The sequence below is a fragment of the Pseudophryne corroboree genome, chromosome 6 (genome assembly GCF_028390025.1).
Source record: "Pseudophryne corroboree isolate aPseCor3 chromosome 6, aPseCor3.hap2, whole genome shotgun sequence".
NCBI classification, from domain to species: domain Eukaryota; kingdom Metazoa; phylum Chordata; class Amphibia; order Anura; family Myobatrachidae; genus Pseudophryne; species Pseudophryne corroboree.
In genome coordinates this window covers 364,426,959-364,448,892 of record NC_086449.1, presented here as the reverse complement: position 1 = coordinate 364,448,892, position 21,934 = coordinate 364,426,959, and the positions used below count along the sequence as shown (strand labels likewise).

The 21,934-nt window shown below is 42.9% G+C and overlaps 1 protein-coding gene across 1 annotated transcript in view; it reads left to right on the top strand.

The window, feature by feature from the left end:
• The first annotated feature begins 13,221 nt into the window (after positions 1–13,221).
• The window catches only part of PAX4 (paired box 4), a 74,001-nt gene continuing 65,288 nt past the window's right edge, over positions 13,222–21,934 (top strand). Inside the window, exon 1 of the mRNA XM_063930450.1 lies at positions 13,222–13,270. Coding sequence (XP_063786520.1) covers positions 13,261–13,270 — 10 coding nt within the window. The 5' untranslated portion in view covers positions 13,222–13,260. The remainder of the gene's footprint in view (positions 13,271–21,934) is intronic.

The window sequence follows — 21,934 nt, the reverse complement described above, 5'->3', positions numbered from 1 at the left end:
GAGGGCAGGTATATTTGTCCCAGGTTCTTGTCTTACATGTTTTAGAAAATGTTAACTTCTAGGAAAAATGCTTTTTGTTTTGTCTGAACCTTTTCAGTTTGCTGTAAAAGCTGGGTAAAGGCTCTGAGAGAGAGCTAAGGCGAGTTCTAGACATTGGGCCCAGTTCGGGTCTTTGGCCTCACAGAGGGCTAATCAGGGTTTCAGCTGTGTAAGAGTGATATAGTGCTTCTAACCTGATTAGTATGGGCAGACTGCCTGGGAAGGCTGCAGGATCTGTGTGTGAGAGACACGCTTTCTGATGCAAGTAAGCTATACAGTATGTACTGAAGAACTCTGTGTTTTGTTTAGTGACAGTTAGGAACATCTTATGTTTAGTTAGTGCCGGACAGGCAAGGTATTTTTATTTTGGGGTTTGTTTTATTTTCTGTTTCAATAAAACTGGCCGGGGTCAGTTGTACCAGAAACTGGACTTGTGTTGTTCCTCAGCTGCTGCGTGCGGCCATATTCCCCAGGAAAAGGCGCCTTGCACCCCTACAGTGTTACAATATATATATATACATACACACACGGTATATATATGGGGTGGTCTTCAGTATGCCGACTGATGGGATCCCACAGTATACCGGCGCCGGGATCCCGACAGCCGGCATACCGACAATTGTTCTCCCTCGTGGGGGTCCACGACCCCCCTGGAGGGAGAATAAAATAGCGTGTAGCGCGCCACCGTGCCCGTAGCGTTGCGAGCGCAGCGAGGCCGCAAGAGGCTCATTTGTGCTCGCCACACTGTCGGTAAGCCGGCGGTCGGGCTCCCGGCGCCGGTATGCTGGTCGCCGGGAGCCTGTCTGCCGGCATACCATAGTGAACCCTATATATGTGTAGATATTATATATATATATATATATATATACACACACACACACACACACACACACACACAGACACACTAGTTTTACGGACCCAGCATATACTGGGACACCTCAGTCCCCACCCCCGTGATTGGCTCCACCCAGTTCTGGAAACCCCCCCATGCAAATCCTGCGTTTGCCACTGGACCTGATCGCTGCTGTGCGTTTTCGCACAGCGGGCAATCAGGTCTGAACTGCGCATGCGCAGGTGCCACAGTGTGACGGCGCATGCCAGAGATGCGATCGGCAGCTCAGCCCAGCGATTGAATCTGCCTTATTGACAGGCAGAGGCATTCGCTTGGTGGAAGGGGGTTCGGCCGATGGCAATGGGTGTGCATTTTGGGGGCGCGGTCCGGGCAACGCTGGCCTGCCCGGACTGAGCGGGAAGCAGGCCGCGGCAGCTGCGTGATGTCACACGCAGCCGCAGCGACCCGGAGAGAGACGGGTAGCTCCCTGCCAGATCGCAGGAGCTGTGCTGGTAGGGAGCTATTCTTCAGGTACAAAAGCATCGCCGTCGTGCAATGCTTTTGTACCTGTGTGTGTGGGAAGGGGGGCAGAGCCAGACATGCAGGGAGGACAAGCCCTGTGCTGGGCGTCCCCCCGCATGTCTGTGAAAGTGCTCGCAGATGTGCTAAATTTAGCACATCTACGATAAAGTTTGAATTACCCCCAATAGCCAAACACTGCATAGAATTTGTACAAAAATTTACTTTCAAATAGACCAGCTTCTGGTTGGCGTGTTTAGATAGTCATGCACGGATCAGTGAGATCCGTGCTTGTTTCTCTGTGTAAAAGTGGCTAAAAGTGTTAAAAAAATGTTTTAAAATTGCGTGGAGTCCCCCCTCCTAAGCATAACCAGCTTCGGGCTTTTTGAGCCGGTCCTGGTTGTTAAAATACAGGGGAAAAAATGTGTAGGGGTTCCCCATGTTTACAACCCGCACCAGGCTCTTGGGCCAGTCCTGGTCCCAAAAATATGGGGGACAGAAGACGTAGGGGTCCTCTGTATTTTTAAAACCAGCACCAGGCTCCACTAGCCAGGGAGGTGATGCTGTAGCCGGGGGACACTTTTATATAGGGCCCTGCGGCCAAAGCATCACTCCCCCCAGCTAGTCACCGCTGCCCGGGGTTCCCTGGGTGAATGAGGACCCCTTAAATCAAGGGGTGTCCCCTGTAGGCACCCAAGGGCCAGGGATGAAGCCCGAGGCTGTCCATCCCATGTCTGGGCGGTGTATGGGGGGCTGATAGCCAAAATTGTGTAAAAAGAAAGACTATTGTCTTTTGGTATGGAACTACAAGTCCCAGCAAGCCTCCCCCGCTTGCTGGTACTTGGAGAACCACGAGTACCAGCATGCAGGGAATTACCAGGCTGCCTGGTACCAGGTGGGTGCCTGGAGGGGGGGACCCCTTGATTTAAGGGGTCCCCACTCCCCCAAGGAACCTCGGCCAGGGGTGACTAGTTGGGGGAGTGATGCTTTGGCCGCAGGGACCTATGTAAAAGTGTCCCCTGGCTGCGGAATCACCTGCCTGGCTAGTGGAGCCCGGCGCTGGTTTTTAAAATACGGGGGACCCCTACGTCTTTTGTCTCCTGTATTTTTGGAACCAGGACTGGCCCAAGAACCCAGTGCTGGTTGTATAAATACTGGGGGACCATAGGCAATTTTTTCCCAGTATTTAACAACCAGGACCAGCTCAAAGAGCCCGGGACTGGTTAAGCTTAGGAGGGGGAACGCACACAATTTGTTTATTTTTTTATTTTTAACTATTTCAATACTGTACACAATGAAGCCCTGCACAGATCTCACTGATCCGGCCGGTCTTCATTTTGTTAAGTCCGGCAGTTTTTTACTATTCTCTCCCATAAAACACTGCCGGCAATACGAATTACACCGACATCTGTGAATTCAAATTGAAAAAACACGGTAGTTTAATAAATTACCGTGTTTTTTCACAAAAAGTTGCAATCTCACACTGCCAATGTCAGCCGAGATTGATCTGGGCTGAAATCGGCAGAAAAGAGAATCTTAGTAAATATACCCGACAGTCTCTAGAGAGGTGATTTGTAGAAGAACAACATCGGAAACAGATTCCAAGGTTTTTCAGTAAATTCTCTCTTCTACAGGTTTCTCTCTGAAACTATGAGGGTGTGGTTTCTTGTTTTAAGGGCATTGTCTATCTGGATCCATTACTTTTTTACCAGCTGTGAAAGAATAAGTCGCAAGTGTGTTCACTTCAGTCGTGTACTGAAATAGGTATTCTGGAGTTATCGTACCTTTTCGCAGTTCTTTCACCTTTTGGATAACCTGGACTGGCTGTAGTCTGGGAGTGAAGGATCATTTCTTGTTTTTGCTAAACTCCAAATGAACTTTGAAAAGAAAGCGAAGGGAGGAAAGGCCACTTGATTTTATTCCTTGTACCTTGAGCCTTGGAAGGTCCATTTTTCTTGCATGCTACATGGAAGTTTCTCAACAATGGGTTTCACTCCATGAGCAGTATCTAAAAAGCTCTGTCCTGGTAAAAATGGATCAGTTTTACCCAACTCTAATTCTAGCAACAGATCTCCAAGCTCTCTTCATTTCTGATTATCTGTGTTTGAAATTTTGAGAAAGTTTTTAGCTTTGTTAAGAAGGGCTTCTACAATAACTGCTGGGTTACCGTAACACTCGTCAAGTCTTTCCCATATTAGTTTAAGTCCAATTGAGTGATTATTTACATTGACTGACCTGAGTGTTTTCACGTATTCTGAAGATTCTCACTTGCGGTGATGTTGAGGTCATTGATTGAGTTCTTAAAGCTGGACCTCCATGATCTATAGTTCTCTGGACAGTCGTCAAACTTTGTAAGTTCTGTGTTAACTAGCTCAATGCAAACCATGAATTTAACAAAGTCTGGCATCTCTGATTTAACAGCCTGTATATTCTGAGGTGCATTAAGGATGTTGTGATTCAATGTTTCACTCTGCTTATTTTAACAGATGAGTGGGGCAAGTTTCTGTTGATTAGGCATTTGTAGTCTGTAAGCATGTTTTGTTCTTGAGACCAAATGGCATATCCTTCGGCTGATTTATGCTTGGTAGGTGAGCCTGATTAGGTGAATTTGCATGTGAGAAGGTTTTTAAATCACGGTAGAGGTTGCCAATGTACCTGTTGGATCGTGTATTTAAAGGTTCAGCATTTACAACTGGTTTCTTATTGTCATAGTAGGGTACTTAGATCCTCTCTGCTACCTTGTTCAAGGGCCTCAGCCTGTGCCACAGCAGCAGCTACTTCTTTCACCTGATGCAGTACATCTAAGCTGGCTTCCAGATGCACTTTTTCTACTTTTAATGCAATCTCCATTTTTCCGTAAGAGGCTCATGCTTTTGTAGCATCGACATCTCCACGTGCTTTGATGGCAACAGCGCTCACTGTGGACATGCCAGAACACAACGATCTTCATTTTTTGAATAATGGCTGGATGTACTAGAGCGTCGGGACTGAACTTCCCTCACTCGGTCTAATCTAGTTTCAGACTCTGTGACTGCATTACATATGAGACTGTCACATCCCTTATCAATGTCTCTCTGTATGTCATGTTCCTTCAAGCTTTCTTACACATTTGTTTTGGCTTGAGCCCGCAGAAAGGTTATCTTCTTACTAGTCTGACCCTCATTACAGGTAAGGAGTGTATAACTGTTCAGATAGCTAAACCAAGTCCACCTCTTAATGCACAGACAATGACCATGTGGAACTTCCACCTTTTATTAATACAGACTACAATAATTGTCCATATAAAATAGCTGTAATTCTCCAGTGTCCATGTGATAAAAAAATCCATTATGATAAGAGATAGAGGCCCTCATTCCGAGTTGTTCGCTCGCAAGCTGCTTTTAGCAGCATTGCACACGCTAAGCCGCCGCCCTCTGGGAGTGAATCTTAGCTTGGCAAAATTGCGAACGAAAGATTCTCAAAATTGCGAATAGAAATTTCTTAGCAGTTTCTGAGTAGCTCGGGACTTACTCTGCCACTGCGATCAGTTCAGTCAGTTTCGTTCCTGGTTTGACGTCACAAACACACCCAGCGTTTACCCAGACACTCCCCCGTTTCTCCAGCCACTCCCGCGTTTTTCCCAGAAACGGCAGCGTTTTTTCACACACTCCCATAAAACGGCAGCGTTTTTTCACACACTCCCATAAAACGGCCAGTTTCCGCCCAGAAACACCCACTTCCTGTCAATCATATTACGATCACCAGAACGAAGAAAAAACCTCGTAATGCCGTGAGTAAAATACCAAACTTCTTAGCAAATTTACTTGGCGCAGTCGCAGTGCGAACATTGCGCATGCGCAATTAGCGGAAAATCGCTGCGATGCAAAGAAAATTACCGAGCGAACAACTCGGAATGAGGGCCAGAATGTGTAAGTGTGTGATAAGAGGATATTAGCATGTAGGGTAAGGTAGACTCACCATAGCCTTCTAATACACAGATGACTGAAGCAGAGAATAAAATGGAGGACATTACCCGTTCACCTGACACATAGCAAAAAGGCAGCACAGCACAGGCAAAAAAATGCAGATTTGCACAGATTAGAGTAGACTTAACCAGCAAAGTGCAGAGCATTAACTAGTCATATAAGATCACTGACAATATGATATAATAATAGAAGTGCTGTAGATACAGTACAGCAAGTATAGTGACAAGGTAGTGGCTTCAATAGGTGTCCACACTCTGTGTGTCGGGAGTGGTGTGCCAGAGTATACATGGTGCAAGATGTGTTACCCGATAGTATTTCATGATATCCAGCACTCTTACTTGGCCAGAGCTATAATGTCTCTAGTATACGCATTTTAACTCTGTATGTTTTTCCACGCCCAGATGAAATCAGATAGTTTAGTCCAGGTCAAAAAATCAGATCTAATTAAGGTTAGGAGCCTCTGAAAATTGGCAGAATATAAATCAGAATAGGATTTAGCGTGGTATACCCTAGGTACAGTATTTCATGTTACTGGGTTGCCACTGAAATGGGTAGGAGTATAGGGATCAGTATGAAATGCCATCCGAAGGGATGCTGGCTATCATGATCCCGACAGCAGGATCCCATCTGCCATAATGCCGGCAGCAGGGTGAGTGCTAGAAAGCCCCTTGCGGGCTCGCTGCGCTTCCCACGCTGCAGGCACGGTGGCTCGCTGCGCTCACCACAGGTTCTATTCTCCCTCTATGGGTATCTTGACAAACAGTTTCAGATCAACATTTAAAGGGATATTGGCCTATAGTTACCCATAGAACGTGGATCAAGTTTAAGGATAACAAGTGCATCGTGGAGCGAGTTACCCTCTATCAATTAGTTAAATAATAGTTGTAACATAGGGAGGAGAGACTCTGAGAGTGTTTTATAATAAAGGGCAGTAAATCCATCGGGGTCAGGGGCAACAGACTGACAGAGTTGTCTTATTGCTTCAGTGATTTCCTCCTTCCTGATGGGAATATTAAAGGCAGCAGCTCCAGTTGCAGTAAGTTTGGGCAGAGAGCAGAAATTAAGATAGTGACGAATAGCATCTGAGTCCATAGGGGTAACTTGGGCTGTAGCAGGTAAATTATATAAAGACACATAAAAGGATCATGAGTAGTGGAGCTATCTAGAAATCTCAAGGCATGGATACGTTTTTTTACAAGTGCACTTGGCCACAGCCTGTGAGCTAATAGTGAATCTACTTTTTTGGATTTCTCATAAAATCTCTGTTGAACCCAGAGAAGTGCCCTATAGCAGCTTTTTTAGAAAGAATTTGCAAGAGTTGACCTTTAACTGCAATGATTTTCAAATACAGTGCGTACGCGTTTTAGGATAGCATTGATGAAGTTGGGTTAAGGAAGAGAGGGTAGATTCAAGATCAGATATGTGAGCAGTTTCAGCTTTTTCCTGTGCGACTGATAGATTAATAAACAGCCCGGACAGGGAAGCTTTATGTGCCTCCAAAGGGTTGACGGGGAGACATCAGAGGTAGCATTGGTTGTGTAATAATCAGTTAAAACTTTAGTAAGGTGTTTAACAGTGGATGGCATCAAAAGCAAAGAATCTTTCGGGCGCCATCTGTAGGGGGTAGAGGGAGCCGACAATTTTATGTACAAGGTAATAAAGTATATGCTGCTGCACCTTTGTATAATGCCCACATGAATCATTAGGTTCTTATACTGTATGTGTATGTCTGTCTCTGATGCAAGCCAATGTCTCCCGAGCCATCGGCCTAACTGCTGTCTACTCCTTGGTAAAAAAAAGTATATATTGTCTTTATGTACTCCTATAATTCTGTAAAAGTCCATCCTAGGTTAGGATGAGTAGTAAATAAAAACATTAAATGATGCTATAAGTACATTTAGGAGAGTATCCTATTATTCACGTTAATTTCTTGGCCCCAAAAAATTGGGCTAATATCATAATTTTAGTGTGATGGTCCTGAGGCATGCGAAGCATAATCCACAATAAGTGCCAAGTATCAGGGTTAATTGTATAGGATGCAGTCAATATACCGGCAGTTGGGACCCCAGCGTTCAGGAGATCGAAGCTGGAATCCCGACAGCCAGTGAAATACTGGGTTTCCGGACTCCAGGTCGACAACAAAAAGGTCAACACCAATTGGTCGACACACCTTAGGTCGACATGGACAAAAGGCCGACATGGACAAAAGGTCGACATGAACAAGGTTGACATGGAAAAAGTCGACATGAGTTTTTCACAATTTTTTTCTTTTTTGGAACCTTTTCATACTTAACGATCCACGTGGACTACGATTGGAACGGTAATCTGTGCCGAGCGAAGCGAAGGCACCATGCCCGAATCATGGCGAGCGAAGCGAGCCATGCGAGGGGACGCGGTGCACTAATTGGGGTTCCCGGTCACTCTACGAAGAAAACAACACCAAAAAAACATAAAAAACTCATGTCAACCTTTTTCCATGTTGACCTTGTTCCTGTCGACCTTTTGCCCATGTCGACCTAAGGTGTGTCGACCAATTGCCGTCGACCTAAGGTGTGTCGATCTTTTTGTTGTCGACCTGGAGTCCCAGACCTGAAATACTGACGCCCGGAATCCTGACAAACGCATGGTATACCCACTGGGTTGGTGGGTCCATGTCACCAACCAAGTGGGAATAGAACCTGTGGCGGGTGAAGCGAGCCCCCTGGGATCGATGTGTGTCTGCCGGGATATCATATGTATCCGAATTAGATAGCTCTCGGCGGATCCATTAGCAGCAGAAAATAATTGTGGCTAATTGGATACCGCCCATAAAGTGAAAAAAATAATTAATGTTTGTTATTAAAAAACTTGAACTCTGTGAAATTATGATGCATATTTATTAACACATCTCAAAATGTAAATAATATGAAAAATCAATTGAAACAAACCATGAACTCATATAAATAACTTTAGTATTTGGCCACAGTATTAAATTGAAAGCCTTTGACAATGTTATTACAATTTGTTAACATATTTTTTAAGTACTCTATAATCTCTTGTTTCAGCCTCCCAGCAAGTAAAAGCAAAGGATTAGCCACAACTGTGGATAACTGCATTTCAATAAATACTCTATGATGTTCCCTAAGCCATTCACAATAATATAGTTGCACCCATGTAGATAGACCATCATCATTTCCGGTAGTACAAAAAGTCTTAAGAAAGCTAGACACAGTTTAGCAGAAAATACTTGCAATCAGTTGTATGTCCCGCTGTAATGCTTCCTTCCAGCGATCCTCAACTGTGTGATGGATTGCACGAGTTCTGCCTTTATCAGTGCGCTTTGTATTCACAATAGGCTGCAAAGTACACATTTTTAATACAGATCCTGAGCTGTCCCTGACCATTGGGGATTGTAAATTGTAGCTTATTGTGAATACACAGTGAACTCATCTCAAATACAATCAATCACACAGCTGAGGGCAGCTGAAAGCATTACAAGACAAAAAATACCCTGACCATTCTATATAATATTAATATATAGTTTAAATATTGTGAAATACCATTTTTTAAAAGTAACAACTAAAATTTATATTAAAATCCTAAACATGCACTTAGCTAGATAAACGTTTATACAATTTCTTTATTTTGCTGTTTTTCTCATGCTTCCCAGGTTAAGGTCTGTTATTTGCTTTGAACTGTCTGATTCCCACTTGAACTACTGTGCAAGCTATTGTAATTGTGTCCCAATGCAGGAGCAAAGTGTGGGATAATGAGGTTTCAGGGCAAGGTGCTTTCTTTTCAAAGTGTTGATGTACAGTATGAAACATTTGTGCACACCACAGGTATGGGTGTCTGTGTGGGAGACTGAGTATGGTTTAGTATAAAGACAGGATCCAAACTCCTGTCACACAAAAGCAAAGGTGTTGGATTTTAGAAATGCTTAGTTTGCAAAAATCGGGAGATGTTTAAGTGGGATCAGTACTAAATGCCGCCGCCCGGAATCCCGGCGGTCGAAATACCGACGCCGGAATCCCGACCACACAATCCCGACAGGGGTGGCGAGCGGAACGCAGCCCCTTGCGGGCTCGCTTCGCTCACCACGCTGCAGGCACGGTGCCTCGCTACGCTCGGCACACTATTATATTCTCCCTCTATGGGTGTCGTGGACACCCACGGAGGGAGAATATGTCGGGATTGTGGTGGTCGGGATTCCGGCGTCGGTATTTCGACCGCCGGGATTCCGGCCGGCGGCATCTTGACCGCATCCCGTTTAAGTGAGTCATTGGCGGACTGGAGGAACTTGGAAGGAGTGCAGGAGAGGTGGGAAAAACTGAAAAGTGCAATGCTAAGGGCAACAGACCTTTGTATCAAAAGGGTTAGGAAAAGCACCAGGAAAAGGAAGCCAATGTGGTTCGCAAAAGAAGTATCAACTAGTGTGAAAGCAAAAGAGATGGTTTTTAGGACATACAAACCGACTCAAAATAATAACGACAAAGAGGTGTATCTTGAAGACGGAAAGATGCTAAGAAAGTGATCAGATGTGCAAAGGCAGAAGCTGAGAAGAAAATAGCCCAGTCAGTAGATAAAGGGGGCAAAACTTTTTTAAGTATATAAGTGAAAGGAGAAAATCAAATGGAGGAATAATAAGACTTAAGACAGAGAGTGAGCATTTGGCGGATGGAGACAAGGCAATAAATAGGCACCTAAATAATTATTTTTGCTCAGTATTTACTACAGAAGGTGAAGGGAGGGGCCACAATTAAGTTGCAAGGACATTCATAAAAAATAAGGTAGATGAAAGTACAGGAGAAGGTCCTAACAGAACTTTCAAAACTAAAAGTGGATAAATCAATGGGGCCAGATGGGATACACCCAAGGATACTCAAAGAGCTAAAAGATGTGCTGGTTACACCATTAACATAATTATTTAACCAGTCACTAAATACAGGTGCCATTCCAGAGGACTGATAAAGAGCAAATATAGTTCCACTGCACAAACGTGGAAGCAAGGAAGAAGCAAGTAACTACAGACTAGTAAGCCTTACATCAGTAGTAAGGAAAGTAATGGAAAAACTATTAAAAGAAAGAGTTGTGGAATATCTTAAATCAAACAACTTACAGGATCCTAAACAGTATGGATTTACTCGTGGGATATCATGCCAAACAAATCTTATTGACTTTTTTGACTTTGTGATGAAAATAATAAATCAAGGGGGAGCTGTAGATGTAGCATATCTAGACTTTAGTAAGGCATTTGACACTGTCCCACATCGCAGACTGCTAAATAAATTGAAAGCATAGGGGTGGATTATAAAACAGTTAAATGGATAAGAACCTGTTTGCAGGATAGGAAACAGACAGTTGTAGTAAATGGAGTGCAATCTATGGAGGGAAATGTTACCAGTGGAGTACCGCAGGGATCTGTACTTGGGCCAGTTCTCTTTAATATCTTTGTTGGTGACATTGCAAATGGTATTGAAGGGAAAGTATGCCTTTTTGCAGATGCTACAAACATATGCAACAGGGTAGACACACCGAAATGGGTAAAACAAATGATTGATGACCTAGGTAGGCTTAAGAAATGGTCAAGAACGTGGCAACTACAGTTTAATGCTAAAAAATGCAAAATCATGCACTCGGTCTCAAAAACTCAAAGGCTAAATACAGTATCAAGGGTACTACAATGGAAACTACTGAGGAGGAAAAGGATTTAGGAGTCACTATTTCAAGTGACTTAAAGGCAGGAAAGCAATGTAACAAAGCAATGAGAAAGGCAAGTCAGATGCTTGGCTGCATAGGGAGAGGAATCAGTAGCAGGAAAAAACAAGTAATAATGCCACTGTATAGGTCATTGGTACGGCCCCATCTGGAATACTGTATCCAGTTGTGGAGACCATATCTCCAGAAGGATATAAATAGATTAGAGAGTGTACAAAGAAGGGCAACTAAAATGGTGCATGGCCTACATCACAAAACTTACCCGGAAAGGCTAAAAGATCTTAACATGTATAGTTTGGAGGAGAGAAGGGAAAGGGGGGACATGATAGAAACTTTCAAATATACCAAGGGTCTTAACAAAGTTCAGGAGGGAAAGAGAAGTGTTAGAACTCGAGGACATACACTGAAACTGGAGGGGGGGAGGTTCAGGGGAAATTTAAGGAAAAATTACTTCACAGAAAGGGTAGTGGATAAGTGGAATAGCCTCCCATCAGAGGTGAGGCTAAGACTGTAGAGCAATTTAAACATGCTTGGGATAGGTATATGAATATCCTTATAAAGAATTAAGGTTCAAAAAGGGTTGAGATTACCTAAAGGATAAAAAAAGGGGCAGACTAGATGGGCCAAGTGGTTCTTATCTGCCGTCAAATTCTATGTTTCTATGTATGTATGTATGTTACATGGAAAGTGTCTATACAAAGTGTAGGTGACTGCAAAGTCTATGTTAGGTACAGTATCTGCTTAAAGTGTCTATATAGTGTTGGTATCTGTGCAATGTGTTAGAGTCTCTGTGCAGTGTGTCTGTGTAGCGTAGGTTAAGTGTGGGTATGTGTGCAGGGTGTCTGTGTAGTGTACATTAGGTGTCTTTGCACAGTGTGGGTCTGTGTTGTGTAGGTGTCTGTACAAGCTGTGGGTCTCACTCTCTGTGCATGGTGCCTGTGAAGCCCAGGTGTAGATGTCTGCTCAAGGTGTCAGTCTGTACGCAGTGTGTCTATGTATTGTAGGTGTCTGTGTGGGTCTCTGTGCATAGTCACCCAGCTAGTGGTGGTCATGTGCCTATACCCAGGGGTGTAATGAGGGGTCCAGTAAGGAACTGCGGACCCCCCAAATTTGTAGAGGGACAGCGAGCCAAAAAAGGGGCATGGGCTCATGGGCAAGGGACAGGTCAAAGCTTGACCTGTCACTGGTTACCACAGGCTTAGCTAAATGGCACGGCTCATTCCCTGACCTTCCACTAAAAACCATAATTCAGTCTTTGTTTTACTGAATAAACAATTGATTTATTCTTCCTTTATGGAAATGCAATATCAAATTTTACATAGGGCCTATTATAACCCAAACTACATCACATGAACTAGGGCACTATTATAGGGCATCAAATTAACAACTGCTGCAGAGAAGTGTCTCTCTAGAAGCATTGGGACGGGGGCCCCTTCAAAATGTTGCTATAGGGCCCACAAAGTTCTGTATACGACCCTGGCCAAGAAGACCATCCTTTCCAAATGGATCCAACCTGACTGTAATTCTTTGATATGTATACTTCCGAGGCTTTCTTATGTCTATCAGATGGTTTGGGTTGAGGGTGCGTTGGATGCAGAGTCAAGAACGTTCAAGTTTTTTTATATTTGGCTGCCCTACATTCTTTTTTTCCTACTATTGAAAGGGATCGTATTAGGAGGGTGGTTCACCTTACCACTTGGTACTGTATAATATGGTTACTCTAGAACATAACAAACCTCTTTTTTAGCCTTAATCGCTGGGAAAATTGTGTGATAAATTTCTACACTTCTGGCTAGTCTTTGCTTCTCACTGCAACATTTCATGTATGAGTTTCCCTCATGCTATTATATTTTGAAACTTTTATATGTCCTCATTATGTATTCCTGTGTGGATTGTCCAAGTATTATTGCCATGCTTATTGTGTACCTATGTTTTTCCAATACATTTGCACTGTCTGCTTTCTCTCTCTCTCTCTCTCTCTCTCTATATATATAAGTTCTACCCAGTGCTGCAATACAAAATATTACCATACCTCCCAACATGACCCTCTCCAGGAGGGACAGAATGCTCTGCTCCTGGACTTTTCTCTTAATTTATGATTGCCATCACCTGTGCTGAAACACTTTAACCTGTTCAACACAGGTGCAGATAATCATTCATTGAGAAAAAATCCAGAAGCAGAGCATTGTGTCCCTCCTGGAGAGGTTTATGTTGGGAGGTATGTATTACTGATGTGTTTGTGAGCCACATTAAAGACAGCTTCTGCAGTATAGTTTGATGACTGGAGCTACATACTGGATAATCCTTATCATGGTCCATGATTGATGTCATATGCCATGTTATGCCATGGAAACATTTTGTTTGACAAATGATTGATATTGCCTAAGCTGCAAGCACTGGGAAAGGCAGTCTATTATCTCTTAAAATACACATATATGCTGGAATTAAATCTAATTTATCTCTCTCTAAGACTTAGTACATAGATCCTTATGTTACAAAAACATTTCATTTCTGCGTACCGTTTAGTCACCTTTACGCTAGTAAGTTCAAACTAGATGACGGCAGTTATGTGACATGAAATTGTGACCAGGTTCTCAAATGCGGTCCTCAAAATACCTTAACAGTCCAGGTTTTAGGGATATCCCTGCTTTGCACATATGGCATAATCAAACTGACTGAGGTACTAATTAAGTCACCTGTGCCTAAGCATGGCTATACTTAAAATCTGCTGTGTTGGGTTGCCTTAAGGACCGCTTATTGGAACCACTGGTATATTTAATTATCTGTGTTTTATGAAAAGCACACAAATTTCCTCAAGAACAGGCATGTCCAAACTGCGGCACTCCAGCTGTTGTGAAAGTACATATCCCAGCATGCCCTGACACAGTTTTGCTGTCAGAGAATGATATAGCTGTGTCAGGGCATGCTGGGATGTGTAGTTTCTCAACAGCTGGAGGGCCGCAGTTTGGACATGCCTACTCTAGAAAGTCAAAGTAACATTATCCCTAAAGACTAGGTATGCACAGACAGATTATGTAATACTACATATGATACTCCTTATATTGAGTAGAAATAAGAATCTTGTAAAGATGTACAGTATAAGAAATCACAGTTCTCAGAATGTCAATGTTTAAAATCAGTTCATGTTAAATCCACTTACTGTATGATGCGTTTTATGACACTGCTTATTATACTACTTTCACACCGTCTGAAGGCGGGTCGCACACGGGAGCCTGACACGGGAGTTCCCAGTGTGCGACCCGCCTCAATACCCCTTTCACATCGCAGACTGCAACCCGGCATATTGCCGGGTTGGTGATGTCGGCGGTGACGCGGCATGGGCAGTGCTGGTAGATCGCGTGATCTCCAAGTGCCGGCTGTCCACGCACTGTGAACGGGAAACGTGTCACACTGACCCGGCTCCCAGCATGTGTACCTGGCACTGGAGGCATATCTGCCACTGGGGGCATATTTGGCACTGTGGGGACATGTGTATCTGGCACTGGGGCCATATCTGGCACTGGGGTATATCTGGCACTGGGGGGACATGTGTATCTGGCACTGGGGGCATATCTGGCACTGGGGGGACATGTGTATCTGGCACTGGGGGCATATCTGGCACTGGGGTATATCTGGCACTGGGGGGACATGTGTATCTGGCACTGGGGGCATATCTGGCACTGGGGTATATCTGGCACTGGGGGGACATGTGAATCTGGCACTGGGGGCATATCTGGCACTGGGGGGACATTTATATCTGGCACTGGGGGCACATGTGTATCTGGCACTGGGGTATATCTGGCACTGGGGGGACATGTATATATGGCACTGGGGGCATATCTGGCACTGGGGTATATCTGGCACTGGGGGGACATGTGAATCTGGCACTTGGGGCATATCTGGCACTGGGGGGACATGTGTATCTGGCACTGGGGGCATATCTGGCACTGCGGGGACATGTGTATCTGGCACTAGGGAAATATCTGGCACTGGGGAGACATGTGTATCTGGCACTGGGGGCATTTCTGTATCTGGCACTGGGGGCATATCTGGCACTGCGGGGACATGTGTATCTGGCACTGGGGAAATATCTGGCACTGGGGAGACATGTGTATCTGGCACTGGGGGCATTTCTGTATCTGGCACTGGGGGCATATCTGTCACTGTGGGGGCATTTCTGTATCTGGCACTGGGGGGCAATGTATATCTGACACAGTGGGGGCATTTGTGTATCTGCCACTGTGAGGCACCCATTGTTTGGGTGCGCACAGTGCCTAGAACACATTTTTTCTACTTGCACCACTGGATGCATCAAATTTGACTCTGGAAAAGTCAGACCCTGATGCCATTTGGAGCTAGTGGGGGTCATTCCAACCCGTTCGCAAGCAGCTTTTCGCTGCGGTGTGAACGGGTGCTGAATGCACATGCGCGGCGGCCGCTGTGCGTGTGCACGATGTTGCCCAGCGACAGGGGTCGCAGGGTTACGTTGCGGCTACCGACGGAAGCGACGACCGCTAAGAAGATTGTCAGGAAGGAGGCGTGGATGGGCGGATCCGGACAGTTGAAGACCGTTTTCGGGGAGTGGTGAGTAAAACGCAGGTGTGTCCAGGACAACGGAGGGCGGAGGTGTGACGTCAAAGCCGGGCCCATCATCGCTGGATCCATCACACAGGGTATGTCCAGGGCTGGTCTATTTCTGCTTGAAATTTTTTTAGCTTAGCAAGGCTGCACAAGCGATCGCAGCCCTGCTAAGCTAAAATACACTCCCCCATAGGCGTGGACTATTGATCGCAGCAGCAGCTAAAAGTTGCTGGCTGCGATCAACTCGGAATGACCACCAGTATCCCAAAGAGCTTATTATGCTTAGAGTTCACATAATTAAGGTGAGTACATATTAATTCTCTTAAAGATTTCAGTAATACTTAACAATTTACTCTATTTTTTTTTATCGTGCCAATGAATCATTCTTTGATATCTACTGATTGCAAATAATATAAGATTATATATAAGGGTTGCCATATAATGAAATAAATGAACAATACATTTGTTTTTTTCTGCAAATTAATTGCAGTTTTATACTTTTATTGTGGTTAATAGTACTAACTACAAATAAAAATACAGTACTAAGTTGCACTGGTTTGTACAAAGAATAGGAATTGAGTCATATTAGTTAAGGTAGTAAAATTGTGGGGCCACTATACACTAAGGAGCTATGTGACCTTATATCCAGGGAAGGATTTAAGAGAAGAGAGGCTCCGTGCAGGCACCCTCATCTCTGGCAGCGACGCACTGTAGACCCTGACATATCAACTACACATGCGCAAATCACTGGGAAAATAGCGGCGGCCGCCATAGGACCTCGGAGGGGTGAGTATAATTATATGGGTGCAGGGTGCCCATTGTGGACCCCCCTAACCTCAGGGGCTCGTGCTACCATTATAGATACGCAAGGGTGTTATATGGAAGGTCGACCACACTTAGGTCGACAGTGTCTAGGTCGACCAATATTGGTCAACAGTAACTAGGTGAACAGGAATTTTAGGTCGACATGTTCTAGGTTGACATGGCAAAAGGTCGACATGAGTTTTTTTTAAAAAAATTGGTGTCCTTTTCTCTGTACAGTGACTGGGAACCCCAATTAGTGCACCGTGTCCCCTCGCATGGCTCGCTTCACTCGCCATTCTTCGGGCAAGGTGCCTCGCTGCACTCGGCACAGGTTACTATTCCCAGTCGTAGTCCACGTGGATAGTTAAGTACGAAAAAGTTCAAATAAAGAAAACAATTGTGAAAAACTTATGTCAACTTTTTGACCTGTTGACCTAGAAACCCTGTCGACCTAGTTACTGTTGACCAATAGTGGTCGACCTAGACATTGTCGACCTAAGTGTGGTCGACATACGCAAATGCTTATATGGAAGTCTCAGCCGAGTCGCGTCCGAGTTAGACCAGTGTATAAAATCTCGGGTGCGACCCAGCTTTTTAATCTGAAAGGGATATTGGATAGATGTTTCTCTTCTCCAAAAATGCACAATTACAAATTGTAAGTTGCAAAATAAAGCATGTGGAATGAAACTCAAGGTCCATGTCTACAGGCCAAGGGGCATATTTATCAGGTTTTAGATCCGATAATTTCTTATTGCCACAATAAGAAATTATAATTATGTATCACCTAAATGCATTAAAGCACACGTATCAGGGACAGGGGCTTCGTTAGGAGCCATTCTCTGCAATGTGTACAACTAAAATGTATTAATTGATTAAGTTTCTTATATAGCGCAGATTCCGTTGCGCTTTAAAATGGTTGCTTATGCAATCACTTTCCTTCCTGGTTTGAGGGGCGGCCATGCTACTGCACATTCATGGTCATCAGTCCGTGGATCCCTTGAGGTCGCTCTACCGGTAAATAATGCCCTTATATTGGCCAAGTTCCGGAACGTTTTTTGCTTTCTGGACCTTAGTAAATTCAATATTTTAATAGCTAGTCTACTTTTGCGGTCTAAAATAGATACATCCTGGAGATGCTTCATATTTGTGGGCTCCCCCCCAAAATTTATAAATATGTTCCCAAGTGCTTTTGTTTTAATCTCAGAATAACTGTATGCTACTGTATATCGGATAATCAGTAAGAATAATCAATCAGGAACTCTATTTCTGTATAAATATGATCAAATGCATGCTTCAGTCATAGACTGCTTTCAACATGAAGGATAGGAAAGAAGGAACACATTCTTCTAAAATAGAGTCTAGATAAACACACCTCATAGCTGTTTGTTATATCTAAGTATCATCAGCATAACAACTAATTGACGTTACTATTAAAGCAAAATCAATACAGGCGCTATAATAAATAAAATAAATGTGTTTACACTAATATATTAGTACATAAACTGCAGCTCCCATATAAGGTGTCTGTAACACCTAAAAACACAGTATATTTTTTTTTTTATATAATTATAATTATAACTATATAAGAGAGCGCAAGGTGCTGAATTGATAAATACAATTTATTAAAATGTTTAAAAAATATTAAATACAATCAATAAACAAGAAATTAACTGATTAAGGAGCATAAGATCGACTGACCATCCTAGTAATTAATAGGAATGTCCCATTTTTTGTGAAGCATGGAGTATCCAATTAGTATTAGTGGAACTAATACAGAGTATTATTGAAGAGACGTCTCACTTCAAGCTCTGTTTGGAATACAAAGTCCACCGTGGATTAAAATGCCTCCGTATAAGTTATACTGGAAAAGGTATGTACTATAAGGGAATTTAAACGCCACCCTTGGTGAGATTGATATTGATATCTCCAAGCCAACGTACTGCTTCACTTTTCAACCCCCACACATAACACTGGAAGCTCACCACAGAAATGATGAACAGAAGCCGTGTCCTGTAGCAGTCAGGAGGCCAGATGATGCGGGAGCAGCGGTGTGGAGACGATGGCAGGTCTCAGATATCGATAACACCGCAAGAGTGGAGACGATGGCAGGTCTCAGGTGTCTGCAGCACCGCAGGTGTAATGATGGAAACTAGCCGTATCCTGTAGCACTCTGGAGGCCAGGCAATGCGGGAGTAGCAGTGTGGAGACGATGGCAGGTCTCTAGTGTGGTAATGGGCGGACGTTGGCAGGTCCCGGGGGGGGAAGCGGACGCGGCTGTTGGTGGCGGAGATGGTCGACAGTCAGCCCAGCAACAATTGTAGAGATGGTCAGGACCATAAAGTTGTAGCTCCAGCCCTAATTAACGCGTTTCTCCGACTTAGGGGCAGTCGGTTTCATCAGAATGAGTTCCTGTGCTTTAGAAGTAGCTGATATTTAAAGGGATCATCATCCAATGAGAGACGCCTCCTAAGCACTTACTTTGGATTAAAAGCACCTGAATCAATTAATGCCAGTGTGAACCTAGTTATACATATAATTCAAAATACAGACCATAACCATTGTGCTTTCAAATTTATAGCAAGACCATTACCATTCAATAGATAACATCTTACACTTTCTAACTAAACAAATATAACTATCTAATAATTAATAAATAATTAATTAAGTAAATAAAATAAAATACAATCTAGCAGGCAGCACAGAGAGATAAATAGCTTACATAATTCTTATATAATAATGAAATATACCTATTGTTAGCATTGGTTGGTAAAAGTCCCTGTGGCTCACCACACTAATACCACAAGCCCCCAACTGCACAGACCCGGGTTCAAATACCACCACAGAGACACTTAAAATTAGTCATTATTATTTTGTTCTATATTTCCATTATTACTATTATGAACAAAAAATAAATAAAAATATAGAACCCAAGTTCAATTAAATTATTTAAATTAACCCCCTTACAGAGTCATAATCCATTGTCCATTACAATTCAGAAAGGACATATGAAAAAAATATATTTTATAAGAATGATGATGCATAGCACCTGTAAATGGATATATATACATACAGAATATTTACTTAGTATAATGTCCACCACATTGATACAGCTCGCAATGTAGATGTATTTGAAACCTTGAAAGTTGACTGGTATTCACTCATCAGTTGAGGGAAATCATTAGTATAGATACGTCCAATGACAACCACTTTATCATGTTTATATATTGAATCCCCTCAATCAGATGTTATTCATTTCGATACAGTCATTTAGACCATCTGGAAAGAGAGTACCAAGCGTATGTATCCAAAAGGCCTCTCGCTTACATAGGCGATTATATCTATCGCCACCCCTAGTAGTAGGTTCAATATGTTCAATACCCTGTATACTTATACATTTGACATCTCCATCATGGTTATCTAAAATATGCCTAACTAGACTGTGTTGACTAGTACCTCTTTTAATATTATTCTTATGTTCCAAAAACCTAATGTGTAACAAACGTATCGTCCGACCCACATATTGTACCCCACAGATACAGCTTATAGCATAAACAACATAATCCGTTCTACAATCAATGCTGCCCCGTATCTCAAATTGTGTGCCATAAGTATGTGAATGGACTTTAGTAGTCTTATCCATAATGAATAAGCAAGTATCACACCTCAGTGTCTTACATTTATAGCACCCATGAGGCCTTTTCGGTCTCTGTAGCCACATATTCTTACTAGCTATTGAATTAGTGTCCAAGGTTTTGAAATGACTAGGGGCAAGATACGTTTGTAAATTTGCAGCTCTTTTGAATGTTATACACGGTTTCTCATCTAATATAGTGGATAAAATTCTATCTGTTTTCAACACAGAGTAATTTTTATTTATAATGGTTTGAAGTTCTTTTGACCCTGTATTGAATTTTGTAATAAATCTGGTCTGTTGTAAATCAACCTTAGGGAGGTGATCATCCCCCAATTTTGGTACTAATAAGGAATCTCTATCCCTCAAACGTGTCTCCAATAAGGCATCCTCCATTAATTTATCCGGATATCCCCGGTCTTTAAATGCAGAAGTAAGTGCTGAGGCTTGACTCTCAAACTGTACTAACTGGGAACAATTACGGCGAATTCTGAGATATTGGCTTTTAGGGATGTTATTGAGCCAAGGGCGAAAATGGCAGCTTCCATAATTCAAAAAATTATTAGTATCTACCTCCTTACGGAAAGTAGAAGTGACAATTGTATCCTCGTTGATAGATAGATCAATATCCAAGAACGTAATATGTGAATCGTGAACAGTGCTCGTGAACTGTAAACCATAATCATTAGAATTAAGAAATGTGAGAAAAGATATAGTGGACTGTAAGTCCCCATCCCAGATAAAGAACAGGTCATCGATGTAGCGACCATATAGTACCAAGTTCGCCCCGAATGGGCCTCCCCAAATAAGGGACTCCCATAGGAAAGAAGGAACACATTCTTCTAAAATAGAGTCTAGATAAACACACCTCATAGCTGTTTGTTATATCTAAGTATCATCAGCAGCTGAACACTGATGACATCTGCATGTATAATAAACACAGTTGGGAAACAGTGGTTGCAATATGAAAAGTCTAACATGCCCACTCAAGTGCTTCTTAAACCAGACCCAGCTTGGATCTAATGTCCTCACACTTTGACCTTAGGATTACCTTTGGCAAAGGATCTGCCACATTTTTTCAAGTCTCGCAATATGTAAGTAGAATCACATCTTGCTCCATTAGATCACGAAGGTAATGATGCTTCACAGCAATATGTTTGGTTCTTCTAGCAGTTACCTTTTCACTGTTTAAGTCAATAGAACAGTTTTCCCTCGGCACACCAGACGGTATCAGCAATAAGACTTGAACACTATTTGGCTCACCAATTAATATTATAAGCCTGCATTTGGGATTTCTTGTGCACAATATAGCCTCATAACCCTATAGATTGCAGGATATACTTATTTTTGTACACATTGTTTCATTCCCTATGTATGCAGGGTGCTATACCCTTTAGGTTGTTTTTCTAAAAACAATGTTTTTCTGCCTTGCACAAAAGGGATACATATGTGCGAATTATACCTACATGTATTAATTTACCTGACGCTGCATATTTTGTGACAAGGTTTTTTTCCCTCAGGGAGAGTAACTACTACTCCAAATTCTAAAAAACATTTTTTCTCTCTTTTTTCACTATTTACTAATTTCCGTAGACTCTCATCCACGATCCTAGGATGTACTTTGCCACTGAGTGACAATTGTTTCACCCTGCCTAACGTGGAAAGCAGATCTACACACTATATGGCTTTATCTTTCTAAATCTCTACGCTACCATCTTCATATAGGTGCACTCTCATTGGTAGATAGCCTCTCTACTATCATACCACGCTGCTAATGCCGATCTCGTCTGATCTTGGAAGCTAAACAGCCGGGTCAGTACCTTGAGAGGAGACTCCCTGGGAATACCTGGTGTTGTAGAGTAGGGA